Source organism: Poecilia reticulata, linkage group LG14 (genome assembly GCF_000633615.1).
Source record: "Poecilia reticulata strain Guanapo linkage group LG14, Guppy_female_1.0+MT, whole genome shotgun sequence".
Taxonomy (NCBI): domain Eukaryota; kingdom Metazoa; phylum Chordata; class Actinopteri; order Cyprinodontiformes; family Poeciliidae; genus Poecilia; species Poecilia reticulata.
The window spans coordinates 952,399-974,471 of NC_024344.1; the positions used below are offsets into that span (position 1 = coordinate 952,399).

General features: G+C 38.4%; 1 protein-coding gene across 1 annotated transcript in view; it reads right to left on the bottom strand.

Moving 5' to 3' along the window:
- pdlim4 (PDZ and LIM domain 4) overlaps nt 1-17,148 on the bottom strand; it is a 47,826-nt gene extending 30,678 nt beyond the window's left edge. Inside the window, exons 1-2 of the mRNA XM_008426896.2 lie at nt 16,910-17,148; nt 6,087-6,238 (exon numbers count right to left, since the gene is read on the bottom strand). Of these exons, the coding sequence (XP_008425118.1) occupies nt 6,087-6,238; nt 16,910-17,002 (245 nt within the window). The 5' untranslated portion in view covers nt 17,003-17,148. The remainder of the gene's footprint in view (nt 1-6,086; nt 6,239-16,909) is intronic.
- Between the last annotated feature and the right edge of the window lie 4,925 nt (nt 17,149-22,073).

Genomic DNA, 22,073 nt, shown 5'->3' on the forward strand with positions numbered 1-22,073 from the left:
GCCTCTCGCCCGAAATGTTAGCTGGATATGGGCAGCAGCAACCCTCCCGACCCCACTAAGGGACAAGGGTGCAAGAAAATGGATGGATGAAGGGTGATGGTCTGAGCTGCTTTGGTGACTTGCCATAATTGATGGATGTTCAGAAAATACTGAGTGTTTTGTGACGTTAAAGTGAAGGGGTGTGCAGCAGGCCAGTCACAAACAGCACACCACCCCTGAGTGGATAAAGAAGAAATAAATGGTGAAGGTCCTGGAAAACCTAGTGTGCCAATATTTTTTCTATTAAAATGTGTTTGATAACCTGAAAAATTAAAGTGTGACCAAAAAATACCAAACAAAAAAAAAAAAACAGCAGGACATTAAGAATGCTGATGTCTGTTATATCCAGAATTATTGTAGACTCCTTTTTATTTCCAGTGGCTGTTTACTTACCTGATATAATTTATTTTAAAAAATACATTTTTATTTAAAAAAATGGATTTAATTAATTGCTGCATGGAGCTGGGTTTCTATAGACCCTGTAAGAAACTTTAAATCCCATTTTTCCATTTCTTTATTCTACTTTTTTTGTTTTGCAGACCAAAGTAGTGCCAATTCATTTCCGTGAGTCTGTGTTGCATAATGTTACCATGAGAGCAAAACAAATACCACGCAGACTTTGATAGCACTTGAGACTTATTGTTTTATATGGTTTGGGAAACTTAAAAAGTGTCAATCTAATAAAAGTAGACTCGGCAAAGCAGTTAATCATGGCATATTATTATTTTTTAAGTATTTAAAAACCAAATTAATAACTATAACTGCCATCACATCATCCATGTTGCCTCTTTATGTTTTTTCTAGCCTTCCTGTTTCCTGGAGCATCTAGGCAGAAACCTCACGATGCTGGACACTCTTAAAAAAGCCCCATAAAAGACATAAAAAAAATGTGGGTTATGAAAGTTAAACATGTGAACCCATTACAAAGAAACATTCTTAAGTTACTCAAGACCTCAAGTTCAGCTGCACCCAGTGTACTGTAATTTTGGTTCCCAGCAGACGTGTAGACTCATATATTTTGTCGATGAGCTGCTGCACAAAATTACAGGTCTCCTATTTCTTGTGACTCTTTGCAGTATTTCATGACATGGTCTTTTAATAAGGACTGAGAACTGCTTGTCCTTAAAATATTATTTTCTAGTGAGTCAGCATGTCCTCCTTCAGTCACTTCCATTTTATTTGACTTTGGAATCAATGGTTGCAGTTAAATACTTACTTCTGTGGCCCACAGTTGAGGACTATTTCCAATCATTTAAGTCCCAAACGTCACATCTATAGAATGGATAATTCATTTGTTGTTTTTTTTCCCTCTTTCCATCATGATAAAGATACTAACAGGAAGAACAATACCTTCAAGCCTCAGCAGCATGAGGACATGCGTGACATGGTTGATTTTTCAGTAGGGATGTAGTGAGAGCAGAAGAAAACATGGTGCCAACATTTGATTTTGGCACCATGAAGTAACTGTGTGCTACTAAAATATGAAGGTGTTTAACTCTGACATCCTGTATGGTAAATGGTCTGGACTTGTATAGCAGTTTATCAAGTCCAGCGGATTTGATAAACTGCTACATTCAGCCATTCACCCATTCATGCACACATTCACACGGTGATAGTGGTGAGCTACTGGATGGTAGCCACAGCTGCTCTGGGGCAGTCTGCCAGACGTCAGGCAGGTGAGGCAGGTAAAATGTCTTGCCCAACGACTGAACTCCTACCACATCCCCACTTTAGTTTCTTATACCTTAAATCCCTTATACTCTCAAACATGGGTTGCAGTTTGAGCGGTGTAGGATTGTACCCATGTATCAGTCTTGATTTGGCCAATAAGTACTTCTTATGAGGCCATGTGTTAATCCTTAAGTCCAAAAGCATTGAGGAAGCCTCCGCCGCTTTACAATGATTCATCTGAAACCACTTTAGGTCCTCTGAACCAGCAAACTCACCTATAGTCAGGGTCAGAATATAGCAACTGTTATTAGCAGCTAACTAATCATTAGCTGCTGTTAGCATCTGTTTTGGAGCCTACTGTAAACCCAAACAAAACATCTATGTCATGTTTTTAAATGAGACTGTGCTGCATACCTAGACCGCTCTCACTTTGTCTGGATAATTTTACACTGAACTGATTTTAAATCAGAGCACATGATTTAGAAAACTGACCGTTTTTGAAAACACTCAACTAGCCTTATCAAGGCTGTTTTGGCTTTGGGACCACCCAACATTGTTAGCCTGAAATTTGATAGTTATAATATTACATGATGTTTGCATTGAAAAGTTTTGGTTGAGTATATTTGCTGTGAGGAATTATCTGAGAAATGAGCCAATACCTGGCTGCTGAATGAGATGTAGTGTTCTTACATGAGACTTTTTCCTCCTCACTCTTCTTTCTTTGTATTATGATTATGTGTCTACTCTGTCTGAGTTTCACTGTGTTGTCTTCTGAATTAAATTTCCAGAAACAAAGTATTCAAACCATAATTTGAGCCTGGAAGATCCCATGTTCTCTTTTGTCTCAGTGATTCATGGCTCCTTGGTGTTACTTTCTGTCCTGTTGTTCTTTCTCATAATTCCACTCTCTAATGTTTTGACACTCCTGCTCTCTTAATATTATCTGCAAGTATTTCTTCAAATGAATGTTAAAACATGTTTTTCCAATCATGTGCGTCTCCCTTTCTTTTCCTCCACTTTATCGCCTGCCCAATTAAGTAACATGCACCAAGCCAAATGTGCATGCGTATCTTTCAGAGGTGGTTTATCCTTTTTCTGTCCAGCAGAACAGGGCAGTTCACTCTGTAATTATTTAACCAACATTGTGCAGAAAGGTCACATTCCAGAAGCTCTTCCTGTCCTACCTCTTGTTACTTAGCCTAACATTTTGGAAGGGATATCAGGAGAAATGGTGAATACTATGGTTATTTCTTGTGGATTTATTTAAACTCTTATTTAGTACTTAGACAAATACTTTGTTTTCTGCTATACTATTTAAAGGTGAGGTTACTTGTACGTCTATATGGACAGGCTTTAAGCAAACCATGCTTCTCTAGTATAGGTATATGAGCATTGCTGACATACTGCAAGACGCTTTTCAGTTTCCTGTAGTGATAAAATTACCAGATTCTGATGTCTAAGCAGTGAAATGTTGGAATGTTCGTTTTCCTTAGCAACTGTAAAGGAGCTTCTCTGGTCAATCCACTGACTTACTTCATGTATGCTTCGATAAATTTACAATCCCCATGTGAAAAACCACTTAATGCTCCACAGCTTCAGCCTGATATATGGCTGGAGTATTCCCAAGTGAAGCAGTGGAGGTAGTCGCATTTTGCACTGCATACGATAGAAAGAAAAAAAAAAAAGGAAAACATTTTTCTGACCATATAAACTTCTTCCCATCTGATTGCCCTCATGACTGTGTCAACTTTATATTTTGAGCTTTCTTTGGCAAACGGAGGAAAACTTTGTTCTCTGCGGCAGTAAAAAGAGAGAGCCAGAGAACCAGCTTGGCAGATGTCACTCGTAACTAAGGCTGAAACCACATTATGTTCTTCATCTAAGACGTTCATAGGTTGCCAGAATCACTCCGCACTTTCCAGTACTCCGGCAGCCCAAGTAACCATCTAATAGAAATGTGGGAAGCAACTGACATTTCAGTTTTTCCTTGGTTGCAACCTTCAAACCACCTTCACCCCCCTATGTCATTAACCGTTTAGACTGATGATTTTAATTCCAGAAACATGTTGCCTCTGTCCTCCTCTAAAGTTCAAACCAGGGCGCCATGGTAACAACACCTCTTTTAATTATAAGGATCTGAATTAGGGTGCAATGAAAATCCTATCTGGGCTATTTAAAGGTGGAAACTGCAGTTAAAAACATCAAAAGAGAAAAAAACATGACCTCATACATTGTGTCATAGTTGGTGACCAATTTGATTTGAAGTGTTTAAATATTGCTTCTCCAGTAAATACAGTTTGAAATAATTTTATTTAGATAAAGTTGTGCTTCAAATATATGAGTAATGCTGATGTGGTAAAATGCAACAACCGTCTTTTGCCGACAGGTCAACACATTCATCCTTCCATTCAACATTTTAAGGGTTCCACATCTCAGGAAGCCTTTGAAAAACAAACAGGTCCATACCAATAAGAATGAGGTTTCTTCACTGTCAAACAACTAGTTGTTATTGAAGTAACATTTTAAACGCTTTCTAACTGCATGTGTTGTCCAAATAAACGTTCCTATTTTGAAAAGATGGCTAAAAGAACCTGTGTCATATTTTTACCCTGTGAAAATATGACAGTTACTAATCCAAATAGTAAATATGGATTTACTAATCCTCATTAGAAAATCAATTACTAATTAAAAGTTTGTAGATACTTGATCATTTCTTAACAAGTAAAAAATAAATCACAATCGTTTTTTTTTCCATTTCAGCAACAACTTGAGGAATTAGATGAAAGACGATGTGCATCAGTGATGTTATTTTATCTCCCTCCACCTGCAGCAGGTTAACGGGGAATCCGAGCACAGAGCTGGACGTCCTGACTATCCAATCAGTTTCTCTCAGCTGCAGATGAGCTGCAAATGTCTTTTCACAAGAAGAGGACAATGAATAGAAATGCTACATAGCATTTGTTCAAAACAAGCCATTTAAAAAACAATCCTCAGTCTTTTTCTTACCATCCTGTGAGAAACTGATGTGTAATTCCAGGTTCTTTGAGCACCGTATGATTTCCCCGTACGGTGAATTTACTGGATAAATACTGATTGGAAGGCTACTGATCGCCACCCAGTTGTGTTTTAGCTGTACGCCAACAGAAAAACTTCTTACAAAAAAACAAAACAAAACACAGCATAGCATAACTTTACAACTTCTGCATTCAAGCAATCTGCTTTATGTCTGTAAGTATGACGCATGAACTGAAGGAACCAGGGCAGAGATCTCTGTCTTCAGGTTTGATGAAAACCAATCAGCACCAACATCTCACACCGACTGCCGAGTTTGGTCAAGGTTCAAGGTTTGGGCTTGTATTGCAGACACAGGGTTCGAGTACCTCCGGTCATTAGGTTGACCATAAACTGCTGTTTATACCAAAATATTATTGAGTGGAATATGTGGGAATGTGTCTGAAAGCAGAAGCTTCACCCACACTGAATGTTTGATCCAAAACAAACATGAAATCTACCGCTATCGGTGTAAGATATTTAAAAAACTGTGCATAAAGTATTAAAGCTAAGCAAACAAAAATTTCACCAAGACAAGATGACAACCTAATGACTTTATACCATGTGGAAAGTAATTTTTCCATATCCATAGCTTAGAATTAAACAGCTTTACTTTGTTTTTTATCCAACCTTACATCACTAAATCCTAGCTTTAGTGGTTCAACGGCTAGAAGAACCAAAGATCTTTAGCTTTAGCTCATTAAAATGGAAAATATCACTTCTGAAATGTATTTGTAAAGGCCAGGAGTCTGACTCACTGCATGCAGAAGCCTAATTTAATCCGATAGTGCTCTACAGGCACACCGACCAGATCATTTTAAGCTGTTGTAAAGCCATCATCTTTCACTGTGACTCAACTGTACCAGACCCAGACTCAACAGGCTGAGCAGAAATAGAAATACCATCACCAGTTTCATAATTAAAATAACTCCCTGGTCATTGGTAAAATGCAGAATTATATACTTCTGAAGCACCTTTTGCTTGAACATGTTGGTCATGTTACACTGACCATGCCTCACAAAAAATGCAAACAAAAGTAAAATGGAGTGGCTGCTAGACCATCATTGCCTCCTTGGGCATCACAATCAGACGAGACTTTGATGAGGTTCTGACTGGCGGTTCAGATTACTCTGCATTTCAAAAGTCACCAGATGACATCCCTTCCATGACATCTTCATGGGACTCCAAAAAAACAGATTAATCTGAACTGCAGGCAGAATTTGCAAATCCAAGCCACAGAGAGGCAACCAGACTCTAAATTAGGTTCTAGAAAGGTTTCAAAAAAGGCTACATGTGGCAGAGCAGAGTGTTCAACAGGGCCATACCTGCTGATGACAAGCGTGAGCTCCTGAGTGCATGTTTTGATCTTGTTCTGAGCCTCCATATGCGTCATGAACTCTGTGCTGTCACCATTGATGGCCAAAATGGTGTCACCCGGACACAGGTCACCCTGGGCCGCCTTGCTGCCAGATGTTATCTAAAAACRYCAATGAACAGACAGACAAACATAAACAGGTTATTTAGGAACTGAAGACAAAAGAATAGTGCAGTTTAAAAAAAACAAACAATTGTGATATTTTATCAGGAAATGAAAAATAACAACAAAGTTGGCTTTAAAATCCAATATGTCAGTCAGAACATTCAGCCTATCAAAACTGATCAGCCACAAAATTGCTTTAAACCATCAGTGAATGATTTTCAAGGTAGGATGCAAATTCCATCTGACCCAGTAACCTTAACATATGCAACTGATTTGAAAATATCTGCTCAGCGAGTTCTTTCTTCTTGGCCTTTCTGTGGTCTTGTATATGACATATTTCCACGTTCCTCTAGTTTAGAAGATTTTCTTTCAGCAGGTCATCAGAGCAGATTTTTCACTGCGAGCCCACATTCCTGAAACCTGCATATCTGAGGACATTTGAGGCTCACTGGGAGGCAGAGGGGTGAGAAAGAGCGGACTAAAGGGGAGGGTCAGTGAACCAGTGTGTGTGTGTTTCACCTTCACATACACACAGTAACATATGAGGTCAATTTGTATGATTACCAATATGCTCACATATTACTTATATTCCCAAGCCTGTCTGTGGAGGAAAAACCCTGCTAATCATTTCCTCCATAATGAAATGGAACCAGTTATATCACATGAATCTGAGCCAATCATTATTGTTATAGGAAGGAAAGAAAAACAATGACATGAGGTAAGGTGTTGTTGCGTCTCCAGTCTTTTTCCATGTTCCAAATATTAGAAAATTACATGTTTCAGTTAGTAATTTACCTAAAGTTAAATGTGAAAAGCCTACAGTTTCACTACTTGAAAAATTAATAATGCTAATATCACCAGAGGGTCTGAAGTTTATTGAAAAATGATGCAGAGTTCCCAGCTCTACATAAACGGTTCCAACTGAGATAAATCAAAGCAGGACCAGCTCTCTTCAAGCTAAGCTAACTGAAGATCGTTGTAAATATTGACTTGTGTCTATTCAGAGTCGCGTCAGGCTGGTGCCCATCTCCTGCGGTCAGAGGGTGAGAGGCGGGTGTCATCTGTACAGGTCACCAGTTCATCACAACGCAAACACAAAGGTTCAATGAGACAAACTGCCATTCATGCACACGTTCACACCTAGAATCTCTTATCAACTGTGAGGGAAACAGTAGGTTTAGCAATAGCCCCACTTTTCTTCCACGCAGAAATGGAACAGCTAAGATTTAAGGTCAAGGCCTTGATGAAATAAAAAATGATACATTTCAAAGAAAATAGCAAATACAGGATGTAGAGAGATATGAAGAATACTGTGATTCCACTTTACAAGTTATGATACTTTGCTAATGTGACGAAAGATTTGTTTGAAACTGAAAAGACCATGACATTTAGCTGGTTAGTCAGTATATGAACATTGATTTTTATAACCAAGACATGATTCCTTAAGAGAAATCTTTTACAGGCTGCTGAACATTCCTGAAAATATTCACATCTCCTAATTAACCAGGGGAAAGACGGCCGTTATTCAAAACTTGTACAGCTCTGCTGCTATAAGGAGTGGTACAGGATGTGATTACAGTTAAAAATAATGGATTCAATTTATTCATTTACTTTCTGCACCAGAAATAAGCTGCCGAGAAATAACATCTGCCTGTCCCCTTTTCATTTTGTTTTTCTTAATTTTTTTTACTTTTAGTTCTTTTTAACACTGTACAAAAACAATTTTTTTCTGCTTTGAGATGATCAATTTAGTTCCACTTAAGAGAGCAGATCATCAATATCTGAGGAATGTTTGCACAATTTAACTAAATTTATAGTAATTTGATCACAAAGTTAGTATTACATTCAAAAAGGTTGGATAAAATTTAAACACAGAAAGCTGAAACCAGCTAATTGTCTCCGAGCTACACACACGTTTTCTAAATCAACTCCTTGTGTCGGTTATCCATCTTTGTCACTTGGTGCAAGTTTTTAAGCTGAACTCATTGATCTCCATAGCAGAGCCCCCACTGCTCAGCTCCACACCAACTCTAATGTTTTTATTCTGACAGCTGCTCTGAGACATGTTGCTTCTGGATCAGTAAAAACCTGACTTTGAAAAACAGATATAGTAATTTAATCCAGTGTAAATAATACGTAAGGAGCTGCAGTAATGAGCAGAAGTCTGGAAGAAAAGGATTTGGCTCGCAGTTGTGGAAAAGACATACAAGTTCACGCTCCATGAAGCACTAATAGCTGGATTGTGTGGTTCAGATGAGGAATTGTGAATTTACAGCCTGCAACCGCATCGATGTCACCAACTCAGCTCCGGTAAACACAGAGGGCAGTCGGGGGAGATTGCATAAATTTGTATATGCAAGGGCAATTCTGGGAAACCTGCACTTGCAGAAATTTGGCATAAACAACTGCATGACTATAAACTTGTTAATTAAAGATTGAGTCTTTGCAAAAGGCGTATGCACAAACGTCTCTTAGGGTGGGAAATGTGACAGGGCTTTTTTTTTTGTTTGTAGAGCGTTGGCTGACGAGACGCTAACCTGAGGGTAGCGTTGGAGGGCAGAGTTTACGTTGCTCCATCATGGTGGCTTCCCAAGAAAGAATTCCCTTTAAACATTTGTGTGAGCGTTGGATCCGGGCCAGGATTGTGTCACAGTGGAACAAAGCTCATTCACCCACAAAACACACACACACGCAGCGGGTTATATCTTTAGGCTGGGACCCTGAACAGCACAGCATGATTCACAGACACACTCTCACACACACAATGGTACGCCAAATACCACAATAGTATGGCAAAAATAGACAAAGAGCCCAAAGAGCCCTAAAGGTGATGTAAACACACAGTTCATACAAAATTATAGTTTGCTATGTGTACACTTTTCATTCCATGTTAAGTAATTGCATATGTCGAAGCAGTTTCAATTACAAGTTGTTTTCTCTCAAATGTTTGTTGTGGGGGTTTTTTCTGGTAACTAGAGTAAATTAACCAGTTTTCAAATCCTTTGTTCATTTACTCAGAACAAAAAGCTGTTTGAACAAACCAGGCCCTACGTGGAAAAGTTACTAAATCATTAGTTAACAAGAATATATTAGTTTTTCTTAGGTGAATTTCACTTGCTACACCCAGGAAGATTACTTCCAGGACTATAGAGTCCCTTACATAGAATGTGCCTGACATCTTGAAGTAGACTCAAGCATCTAGAAAACAAAACAAAAACAACACTGTGCACTATTCTGTGACAGCCATTATTCGCAAATGAAGCAAACATGGAAAGTTAATGAACCTTCACAGGACAAGCCAGTCTACCAAAATTACTTCAAGAGCACATCAAAGACTTGTGAAGGAGGTCCTGAGAGAACCCAAACCACAGCAAAGCACCGCCGGCTTCACTTGCCTCAGTTGGGTCAGTGTTCATGATTCAATAAAGAGACGGGGCTAAAATCTTATCCATGGGAGGGTTGTACGGCCAAAACAATGGCTGGGAAAAAGAACAAAGTCCTAGACTCATATTTGCCAAAAAACATCCTGATAAATCTCAAGACTTTTTGAAAAATATTCTGAGAACCGATGAGACAAAAGTGGAATTTTTTGGAGGGTTTCCATCTTGGAAGGTAAAATGTGGCGTAAAACTAACAGAGCTTTTCAATATGGCTTTATATTTACAGTCAACATTGTGGTGGAAGTAGATAGTTTTTCTCTTTTGTTGCTTCAGGACCGACTTGCTGTGATTGATGGACCCACAAAGTCTGTTCTGTAACAGATTGTCCTGAAGGAAAATGTCCAGCCATCACTCAATACGTGTTTTTTGTATGTATCCAGTTTATCTTATCCGATATTATTTTTTTGAAAGGCTAAAACATAAATAAATACAACAGAATTTTGTTAATATTTTACAACCTCAGTTTTATCACTAAAGATATCTCTTTTCCAAACAAAGCAACAGTAAGTGCGTCACATTAAAGATAAGAGGTACATTTCTCACTTCAGGTGTTAAGACACGCCGCTCAGGTTCTGATGCAACACCAAATTTATTTGAAAAACCATATTCATAACCAACATGTGCCTAAAGTAAAGCTATACTTAGTTAAATACAAACAGAAAGTCTGGTAAGCAAATGCAAACCTTATGTCATCCAGTGTCATCATGTGAATATATGTGGTTCCACTTTAAATATGTCAGAGTAAATTACAGGCTTTGAGCCCAGAAAAGAAAAATGCTGAAAGCTCATGAATGTTTTTGTACTTTTACACTGCACAGAGCATGTAATAAAACTGGATGAGAACTTTCACCCTGGTGTGTCATCTTTCTGGGGGCAAAGTCTTGCCACTATCACTTTTTACCATGCGTCTTTCCTGTCTCTTTTATCAAGATCAAGATCTAAACCGTTGAACGTGTTCGACTTGATGGATCAAACATGTTCCTGCTAATCGCTAAAATGTGCCAACCCAACTCCTGAAACAGCAGCAATACTTTATTTAAACATAAGTACAAACTGGCAGTCCAGCATCTCGATGTGACGTGTTCATAAAGAGAAACTTAACAGTAAATTACCTGTATAAATATTTCTCTGACACATGAACTCCATTTCAATAAATTTCACTTGGAGATGTTTTTGACTGGGTGGGAGGGCTAAGTTGCACTTCTCAGTGACAAAGCGTCCAACGCCTTTGTTTGCTTGCTGGCTGTGTGATAAAAACCATGGTTATGACCTTGGCAACATTTTTAATAGCAAAGACAGAGCCTTGGGTGTGAGGTTCTGACTGGAGTGGGTTAATCACACTAAAACAAAGAGACTGGAACTGCCAAGAGGAATAAAAGACTGGAGCTGTGGGGACTTGTGTCTCATGAACAATCTTCATCTTGCAAGCAGGGGTGAAAGTTAGCTTGTGTAGATATGAGGAGTCCTTGCTAAGTCCATAGTAGACAAAAAGAGACTGCAGCTACAAATCCAATCACACTTAATTCGCAAAAATAAAGATTTTAAACTTGACTTTGTGCTCTAAAGACTCCGGACTTGACAAGGACTCCAGCTATGGGGCTTGTGTTTCATGGACTATCTTTATCTTGCGATGAAGAAGGACAGGTAACTGGTAAATGGAGACAATCTGAGTAGCTATCAGGTAACAACTACTCAGCACTTAAACAGTCTGAGAATGTTAATTTCAGTCATAGACTTGACTTTTGGGTGAAAGACTTGAGAACTGACTTGCATTTGCTTCTTTAAAACTTAAGCCTTGACTCAACTTGTGAATTAGATTTGTAATGAGATAAACAATAATTATGACCAGTTTGGAACAACTGCTTTTGGATGCCTACTTTTCTTAAAAAGGGATCCACAATTAGTTGAACATGTTGACTACTGGATGCAGGGAAGCAAACATTTAATCCATTTACAGTTACATTATTTCATAATTAAAGAAAGGGAGCAAAGGCAATCTTTTAAAGCACTTTTTACTAAATCTACATCAGAATATATTTTACTTAGTCTCTCTTATGCCTTACATTGTGCCGCGACTTCATTGTCCTACTTTAAACTCTGATAATAAAATCCAGTAATTATTCACATTCTTCACTTATCCAGTGATCAGAAGAAAATTTGCATCATTCCAAACACGTGACATTGTTTCATATAGTTAATGACAAGAATACCCACATGAACACCCATGTTATCCATTATTTGTTGTTGAGATGCAACATCTGAAATTATCACCTGCTTTGACTCTTGAAGACAATTATTGTAGTCATCGCTGTCCAAAAGAACCCACAAGGCTTCAGTGGTTATATCTCTGGTATGTGGCAGATATGAAAAAACATACTTTGAGAGATTACAAGGTACAAAGGACACTGAGCTCCAAGATATGCAACTGCAAAATATCTCATGGTTGCATTTGTACTTAAGTCATGTTCTCTTATTTTGGAACAGAGAAGCATTGTTAAACACGTAACCATTTTACAGACATGAACCCACCAGTTTCTGTTTGACCTCATATTGCAATCTATCTGAAAGTCTAAAATCTAAGCACTGAAGACCTAAAATGAGACAGCTTGCATGATCAGAGGCTTAAGGTCAGTGAGGTCCAGACCCAGCAGGTTTTCTGTTTTACATTTTGCCAACATCTTAAGACACAAGACATTACTGGACAACTTTAAAGTTAATCTTAATTTACTATCAGCAATCAAGAAAATTAACTTTGGTATCATTTTAGATTTAAAAGCAAACAAACACAAAGTTTCAATGATGACAGAAAGAAAAGTTATATTGCAAACTAAACTGTGTCCGTGATGAAAAATAAATCAACCATTAACCAAACATCTTGACAAAATAATCCTGTAATATACTTCCTCAAATAGTGTTTGTTAAAATTAAACGCTATTTAAATAAACAGCACATGTATGAAATAGATGCAACACTAATCTATTGAGGAATTTTGTTTAAATACTGACAATAATCATTTTCACAACTTTGTATTTTGTGAAACTGCAGCCAAACATGTCAGTTACTGAATTTATCAGCCAGAATTCAGCATGTTTTCCATTAAATTTATTTAATTTAAATGTGTGTTTTTCCTTTGTTTTTTAATCAAATAATATCTAATTATTTTTGCAGATTGCTGGTGCTTGGTCAAACTGATTTTAAAAAAAATAAGGTGTCAAGAGATGTTGCTGGTGTCCATTTAAACAAAACCTTGATTAAACCACGATATAAAAACACCACCTTAACGTTAGACAAAACAGGATACTGAAATATGCAAACATCGTCTGCCGTAACACCATGGGGTGTTAGAGGGGAAATCTGCCCCATATTTACCCAACACCCACATCTGAATTCCTGTTCAGTGTTTGAATGTTTGCCACCTGGTAGAGCGGATAAGTTTCCTGCGTCACCGTCTGTCTGGATGTTGGTGTGACACTGATGTACAAAGCGTTTATCCTACATGTGTCACATTCAGCAAATCCACACAAAATACCTATTCAGTTATTTCAGGGATTTCTACGTGTTTACCTTCCTCTGCCTCTCAATACTTCTCATTTACCCACAAACATTTAATAACTCACAACACCACACACATAAACACACCGTTGGGACAAATGCTTCCAGTCAAATGTGCTAACCATGAACTGGAATAATTTCTAATGGCTTGGCAGGGGGCTAAGCCTTTTTTGGAAACATTAACACCTTAGCTTAAGAACCAGAGAATGCCATCAGAACTTGTTTTCTGGTATTTACAACTTTCCCTTTCTCAGTGTGGGGTTGTTTCCAGTCATTCACTTTAGCACATGAGAAATTAGGTACTTACTTTCATTTATGCTAAGTTAATGCTCAGCAAAAAAGCAATAAATCTTTACTCACTGCATGAAATCTTGTATTAAAACGTTATATTACTGGTCAAAGTGGGGTCTGTCTCTTGCAAATACCATTCGATTGGTGTCCAGATGAATAGTCACAGACATGCTCATCTTTGAGCTTAAAGTCTATATAGGACTGTGCAACATATTGAAAATTCATCCTAATCACGATAACCCAGCAGCCAACATTCATGTGGTAAAGAACTGCAATAAATGTTACCTAGATGTTTAAGGCTCTGTATGCTGCTAATGTATTTGGTGACACTTGCTAGATGCAGCACACAAAGTTTTAGAAAACAAAGAGGTGGTAAGGTAGAAAAGTCATCAAAAAGAAACTACATTTAATTTGCCAACACAGCAAAGGTCAGCCAGAACCAACTTTTGCAATAAAACCAATTTGATTTTTACTGAGATGGAAATAGTGGATTTTATTTTTCCTAGTAACTGGAGTTTCTGCTTCCATAGAACATGAAGACATGCTGAGAGGTAATTCAGCCATTTGACTCAGGAGTGATGGAGTACATGTTGCTAAAAGTGACAACACAGTGGCTCTTGAGGACTGGAGTTACAGGCCCCTGTCTTCTAGTAGGTGAGAAAACAAAAAGAAACATCCTAAGAACAAGTATGAAAATGTACATTTGAATTAGTCCAACCTCAACTGAATTATTATACACTCTGTGTCTTTAAAACAGAGAATATGCTTGATAAAAAAATGCATAAACCCAAGAAACTGATTCCTTTTTTACCTAAAATATTATCAGTCATTTCATCTCTTTAGGTGGGTATAAACCCCTAAATGAAACATAGACCTAGTTGTAAGTAATTTTCTTATCAAAATCAGCAAACTCAACAACAGGAAAGCACTGGACAACAGGAAAAAACCCAAACGATGATCTCAATGCATGTCTATTAACACAAATAATGCATTTTAAGGATCATGGGTATCTTCATTTTTTTCTAACTGTTAAACATATTTTCCAAAAGCAAAATAAAGTTTAAGTTGTTAGTTATTATGTCACATGGTCAATGAATTGATGTGTAATGGTTGGTTCAGTGGTATCCAGGGATTTGGTTGCAAATACTCTGCGTATATCTAAGCCTCTTACATTACACATTTTGTTAGATATGCTTCCTTTTCAACAGCTGCTTCCTTGTCCAACTTTCAATCCAAGATTTTGGAATTACCCAAACATCCTCCATTCATTCCTGCAAGTAGCTCTTCCATGTCAGCTATGGGGTTTTTATTGTGCATTTCTCCTCTGTAACAATCTGCGAAGTGTAACCTGTAATTAACTGTAATGTTGCCAAGAGGAAAAGGTTTTGCAACACCTGCTGCATCAGAAGGAATGCAGTGAATGTCATGCTTTTTATTTTGGCAATCATGCAAGAACGCACAAATTCAACTGGTGAGAAATGAAGTGATTTATTGCATTGAAACCAAAGGATATCTAAGATGCCCTGAGGCTGCACTGAGAAAAATCTTCACTTTACAAATATTTTCCAAAGATTGGAAGCTTTATACCAACAGAAACCCACTTCAACAATTCCCAAAGTCAACATTTCATGAAATAGGCACTTTGTTTATAGCTTTGATTTTGGGATGTCAAATTCAGTTAACTTTCACTGTGATTTAAGAGAACTGAATTCACCAAGTCTGCAAGCGAGTCTCACTGATGTGAGAATGACGGACCCACAAACCTGATGGTTTACATTTGTCAAGACTTTTGCACACACTGTTTGACTCAAACCAGCTACATTGTGGCATCAAACATTTTTTTTCCTCCTTTTGGTGCTAATGGAGCTGAGCACTTGAACTGACCCAGAGGCTCTCCTGCTTGTCCTTTCAAAGTTGTTAATCTGAGCTTGTAAATGTAAAAATTACACCTCTAGTTTGAAATGCTTGCAGCCTGCAGTTACATGGAAGGTTAGGGGCTGGTGATACAGCTGAGGACAACACCTGGAATCCCTCAGCAGCACGAATAAGCACTGATGAAAAACAAATGTCAGCACCCCCCCGTCCCCCGTCCCCCTTCTTCTCACTTACTCTGTCCCTCCTGTAAGCCCTGCAGCACCAGGCTGTGTTTTCCCTGGCTAAGATGAACTAATGGCTACTGCCAGATCCACTGCAAGCACCGTGACTCTTGACCTAAATTGTGAGGGTCAGGGAAGTTCATGAGGCTTTGAAAGTACAGCTTCATCTACTTTTGTCAATATTTCAAACAATGATGAATTAACATAATTATGTGGTCTTGCAAGATAAGGATTCAAGCACATGGAATGTGGAGTCACTCATCAAGATAGCAAAACTAGCATTAACCATGGGCTGGTTACTAGTTTCAAGGCATACTATGATTTCAAAAAGTTTATTTTAACTGCTACAATTTTAAGTGACACATTTTGGACTTTTTTTCCTATTTTCACAAGTGAAATTATATCATAAATCACAAACTATGCTTAAAAGAATCAGTATTGAGTCTGGCATAATTTTATCTAGGCAGGCTAGTAAATATTGTGCATTAATACAAAAAAACATTTTAACCAAATGCTTGGTTAAAATATTGTAAATCTCAAATTGTACTTTAGAGACTCACAGCTAACAGCTGGACAATCCCTTACTTCAGCAGTAGGTACTTCTTATTTGACCTGCACTCATGTCATCCCCTACACTATGCCGCCCTGTGTGATGAGCCATGTTTACCACATCAAAAACTTCAAATGAGTGTGATGTGTGTGTGTTTAAGTGAGTGTGTATCTAACTAAACCTTTAGAAAAAATATTTTGAATAATAAAATGTAATGATAGCAGTGATGGGTGTTTGAACTCTTTCCTCTCTACCACCTGCACACTACCTGTGAAGTAAAGCTACCAATTCAGTATTTTTATAGCACTAATTTACAAGAAGTATCGTATTAATAAACTTTACATATATTCCATTTTGATCTGCAATTGTTACCAACAGTTATTTCATCATAAGCCATATCCCCATTATGCTTTTTTATAATTCGCCAACGCTAATTAGGTACTATTCCCCTACGCTAAAAATATTACTGAGATTATCATCCCTTTTCTGTTTAGACTGCAGACTTTGAGAACAAATGATCGCTCATAGTGACTTCACCTGCCAGAAAATAGACAGTAATGAACTCACAGCTTTCTAAGGACTAATAAAACTTTGAAAACTTTTATCCAATCAACAATATTTGCTTACAATCCCAATATGTCTGCATATCAAACGTATGGGGTCAACGCGGCTGTGCGTCTCCCCCTTTTTTCTCACAATTCAATGAATGGACGCATAAGCAGGAAAAGTCGCTACATACCCTGGAGATGGTTAACGGTGTGCTAAAATCCCGTCCTCCCACCAGGCGAAAACCCCACGGAGAGGGTCCCTTCAGTGTCACCGTGTAGGACATGTTTGGTATCGAGACTTTTAAAATGTCAGATGATAGGAGGAGGACAGGGGAAAGTCCGGTAAAAAGGCGACCGTGAAGTAGTCAGAGTCCTCCCGCAGCTGCTAGGCAACGCCGTCCTGGCTCTGAAAACTTTGCTGCTCCGCTCCTGATTCAAGTTTAAGTAAAGAAGCCGCCTCTGACGTCGCTGGACGGGCTGTCCCGCCCGCCTCCACCCGGACTGAAAGCGTGAGAGTGGGAGGAGACCCACCGGACCCTGATCCTACCAGTCTTAATTCAAATACAGGGCAATAAAAACATTCCCCCCCCTCTCTATCATATTTGATTAAAATACCGACATACAATTAGAACTATTTTTGTATAAGCATAAGAATGACCTGTTTGTTTTTTCCTCACTTTTTTAAAATCAATATACTGGTCCTGTTTTAGGTAGCCTAGGGTTGCCAACATTAAAAATGCAAGGAAAGCATCCGTTATTCTACTTTATATTTTATTTATATTTTGTGGATCTTCACATTGCTGCTATTCTATCTGAATTTCCTCACTGTGAAGTTATTTCTATTCTAGTTATTTTGAGAAAGCGAAAGGGATTTTGATTATTTTCCTAAATGTAACATGACAGTCATTACATTTTCTGGAAAAAGGGGTAAACTTGCATCATCAGGTTGTTTGGGGGTTTTGCTGTGGAGCAGAGTGGTGCAGGCTGCAGGGCTGTGCTGCTGTAAACYCTGCTGCCTTGCTGCAAAAAAAGCTCCTGCAGTTCTTGGGTCCTGGAGTTTACATAATCTCCTCTGGCATCCAGGCTCTCCTGCTCACTTCAGGAGTCCAAAAATATTTACAGGAGCTTAATTAGGCTCTCCATAAGTTTGAATGATTGTTTGTCCTGTGTGTATCTTGTGTTGACGAATTGGCAACGGATGGATGGATGGATGGATGGATGGATGGATGGATGGATGGATGGATGGATGGATGGATGGATGGATGGATGGATGGATGGATGGATGGATGGANGGATGGATGGATGGATGGATGGATGGATGGATGGATGGATGGATGGATGGATGGATGGATGGATGGATGGATGGATGGATGGATGGATGGATGGATGGGTGATTTGTGCACGTCATAAAATGAGGGCATACAAAGGAAAGAACATTTTTGCGAAATATCAAAACAGCATCTTAAAAACCAAGAAGTTAAAGTTAAATGAGTCTTTCAAGTGGCTGCTGACTCTTACAAATGCAGACAAATTAGTTAAGATGTGGTTTAAGAACAACACAATGTTTTAAAGTCCATCATACATTTTTTCTATTCATCAGCCAAACTGCTTTGTTTAAGAGCTAAAGTCCAGTTCTGTTTGAAGAATAAGGTAGCTTTATTGATTTTTTTATCAGCAAATTTGATTAAAAAGGTGACCCTATTAATGTCCTCAGACCTGACCACTTCCAGTAAATGCTGATCATTAAGAAGAGATAAATCAGTCATCCCTGTGTCTGATTAAAACATTCTGGCATCAGAGTCAAAGCCTCTTCATCCTCAGGAATGTCACCTTTAGTAATAGTGGTGGTTTAGCAGGTGATTGTTTCTTTGTTGTTGTTGTCCTGGATATCGCTGGGTTCAACTTGGCCATCCACATAAATAACACTGACACTTAGAGCGACCAGACGTTCTTGGATACGTTTACTGTGTGGTACTCTATCAGATGAGTGCTGTCAAACAAACGCTGTCAGGCTGGCGCATAAAAGCTTCCAGCTGCAGTCAATTAAGACACAAGCTGAACGTTGAGATGTCTTGGCAAGTTAATGGAGGCATTTTGGAACGCCACCAAATTAATATTCTGAGTGCATATTATGATGTTGGTAATATTGAGTATTAAGTTAATTTCAGAAAACACTGAAGTAATATTTAGTAATATTTAGTCTTGGAGTGCTTTTGTTTTTCATTGAAGTGCATAGCACAGTTTTGCCGTTGACATTCATGCCCACAAATATTTAACAGACTATCTGCAAAATGATGGAAATGTTCTAACCTTTCAGACAACAATCTGGTGTTTTAAACCTAAATCCAGCACATTATTCACTGATCGGATCTTAAGTTTAAAGCCATGATGAATAAGAGAGAGAAATGATCATGTATTAGTGCTGTAATAAGGATTCCCAGTAGCAGAGGACGCCTCTCCCATTTTGTTAGTGGTTATCCTATTATCCTCACTGCCTGATTCCTTTATTTGATCCAGCCAGTTGCGGAGTGAGTCAGTGGGTTTGAGCAGATTTCTTTTTCTTTTTTTCCTCTAATGCAGATTGAATGACCTCATAGGCATTACCCCAGTGTGTGACCTTTAGTAGACGGCACACATGTGGAGTCCTGTCTTGATATCTGAGTCAGGTTGAGTCAGACACTCACCAACAAATGCATCTGTGAAGTTAAGAGGGTGTGCTTCCATTTAAGCTGGACGTCAACATTGGGTGAATCAGCACTGAATTAATGCCAGCCTCTCAATCCACAATGGGCAGCTAATGAGAAATGTACAGAGCACAATGCGTAATGAAAGAAGCAGGATTCAAGCAATATAAAATATATATGCTGACATTTCTGGTCAAACTGTAGACTGTACAGTTTTATACAGCAGAACAAAAAGTAGCTCATGTTTCACAATGAGCAGATTTGCTTTTCATCCATCCATCCATTTTCTTTCACCCTTGTCCCTCAGTGGGGTCAGGAGGGTTGCTGGTGCCCATCTCCAGCTAACGTTCCGGGCGAGAGGCGGGGTCACCCTGGACAGGTCACCAGTCTGTCGCAGGGCAACACAGAGACACACAACCATGCACACACACACTCACACCTAGGGGCAATTTGGAAAGGCCAATTAACCTGACAGTCATGTTTTTGGACTGTGGGAGGAAACCGGAGTACCCGGARAAAACCCACACATGCACAGGGAGAACATGGAGACTCCATGCAGAAAGATCGGGGCCGGGAATCAAACCCAGAACCTTCGCGCTGCAAGGCAACAGCTCTACCAACTGCGCCACTGTGCAGCCACCAGATTTGCTTTTAAAATAGAAAATGATCTGAAGAGGTGCAGCAGCACCGACAAAACTGATGTGTTTTCTAAATGTTTTGCTTTGTGTTTAGACAGATATAATTTCTAAAAAGTTTTACTCCACTCACTTAATGGAAACATGCCAATTAAAAAAGAAAAGTTATTTTTATACGTAATCAACGTCATCTGTACTGGCAAAAACCAGGAAGAAGACAGGAAGTACTTTTTTAATGACTACTTCCTGTTCACGCGTGATTTTAATTTAATTTCTTATTCATTGTAACACCGCAGTTGCAAAATTGTGTTTTTCTGACATTAGCAGAATACAGACAGATCTGCACACATCTGTAATGAAAATGTTCTTGAGCTAATTAAAGCGCCATGAGGTTTGGAGATCTGTTGATTTTTACTCTAGAGAAAGTTGTTGACCTGTTTACATCATGCATCTCAACACCTGCTGATCTGCTCTGTCACTTTACATAGTGCTGTCATTCGTTTCTTTTTGTTATGATGTCCCTAACAGTTTGTGTAATATCCTCTCTCAGTACGACGCTGAAACTCATTGACCTCCTAAGAGGAAGACTCTGTATCACAAAGATCTGTAGAAACAGTCTGCAGGTGTAGATACTTAACTTTGTACACGAATCCTTTTGGAATATCCAATCATCCAAAGAGAGAAATCTTGTCATGTTCCTTTGGATTTTGAGTTTCATCTAAGCAAAGCAAAAGTAGTAAAAACAATATGTGCACAATTTTTTACAGGCCTGTAAATAAAGCAGTTACATCACCAGAGATTGTCCTCAGACTGTTTTGAACAGACGGCTCATCTGCTTGCAGCCCTGGCTTCATCAAAGGATGAGTAACCATAGAAGAAGAAAGCCTTTGAGGACAGCTGTCTGTGTTGAAGATTTATTGGGAACATCAACATCTTCTTCAAAAGCCTGTTTGCAGTAAATCTAGTTGAACCTCTCCTTATTTCTGTTCTGTTCTCTTTTTCTTGATGATCATAATTTAGCGGACCTTCCACAGAAACTGAGGTTCTTTTAATGCACGGCAAATCTACTTAGTCTGGTTTTACCTCCGTGTTGCACAGACTTGAAGAATGCGAGCGGAAGCAGGTAAGACACAATGTTGTAATCATGAGCTGTCTGCCTGTCTGGGTTTGTTTTGCTTGTTGGAAAGAATTATGTCATCCTTTCAGTTGCACAAATCCTGACATCAAACCAGCCAGAAAAGTTTATATTTTGTTTAATACAGTCATGTATCAAACAAAATATAATTAATTTCTAATTAATTAATTTAATTCAACCAAACAGGCAAATACATAAGTTTTGTAAATAATACAGTACTAAAAATTATGTGAAACAAAAACAATGTTTTTTCTTAAAAACTTCATGTTTATAAACAATCAGAGCTCTAATTATTACCACGTTGAAATTATTGTAATTTTGAACCACAATTAAAGTTTGATTTTATTAGATTTCACTCTGTCAGTGTAAGTCAGTTGTTTTGGCTCAGTTTCTCCTTTCTCATAAACATATGATTCCAGCAGGATACAGCTGTTTTCTAGATAAAAATATGTCCACTGTGCCCACTGCCAAACGCAAGGCAGACACAAGCTGTGCTTCTGACAAGCTGTCAAGGAAATCTGAAACAACTTTTTTAATGACACAAATGTTCCTCAACTGGAAATCATTCCAAAATTTGTTCTAACTACCACTACGGATGTTAAAACCAAAAATTGCTTTTCATTTTTAACTGATACGTTAAGAGATTGAAAAAATATGTCTGTCATGATTTTCGGGGTTTAGTTTGGGGTTTATTTTCTGCTCCCTCTTCTGTGTTTTCTATCAGACATTTCTTCCATTTCCTCTCTTCAGTTTCAGTGACTTGCCTTCCCTCACAGCTGCACCCAGTTTCTAATCAACCTCCTGCTCCTTGTTCAGTAATCATCTCTCCATCCTGCCTCCTGATGGTCCAGTTCATTGTTTAACTCTTTGCCTCCTCTCTGTATTCGGGACCTGTTCTTCA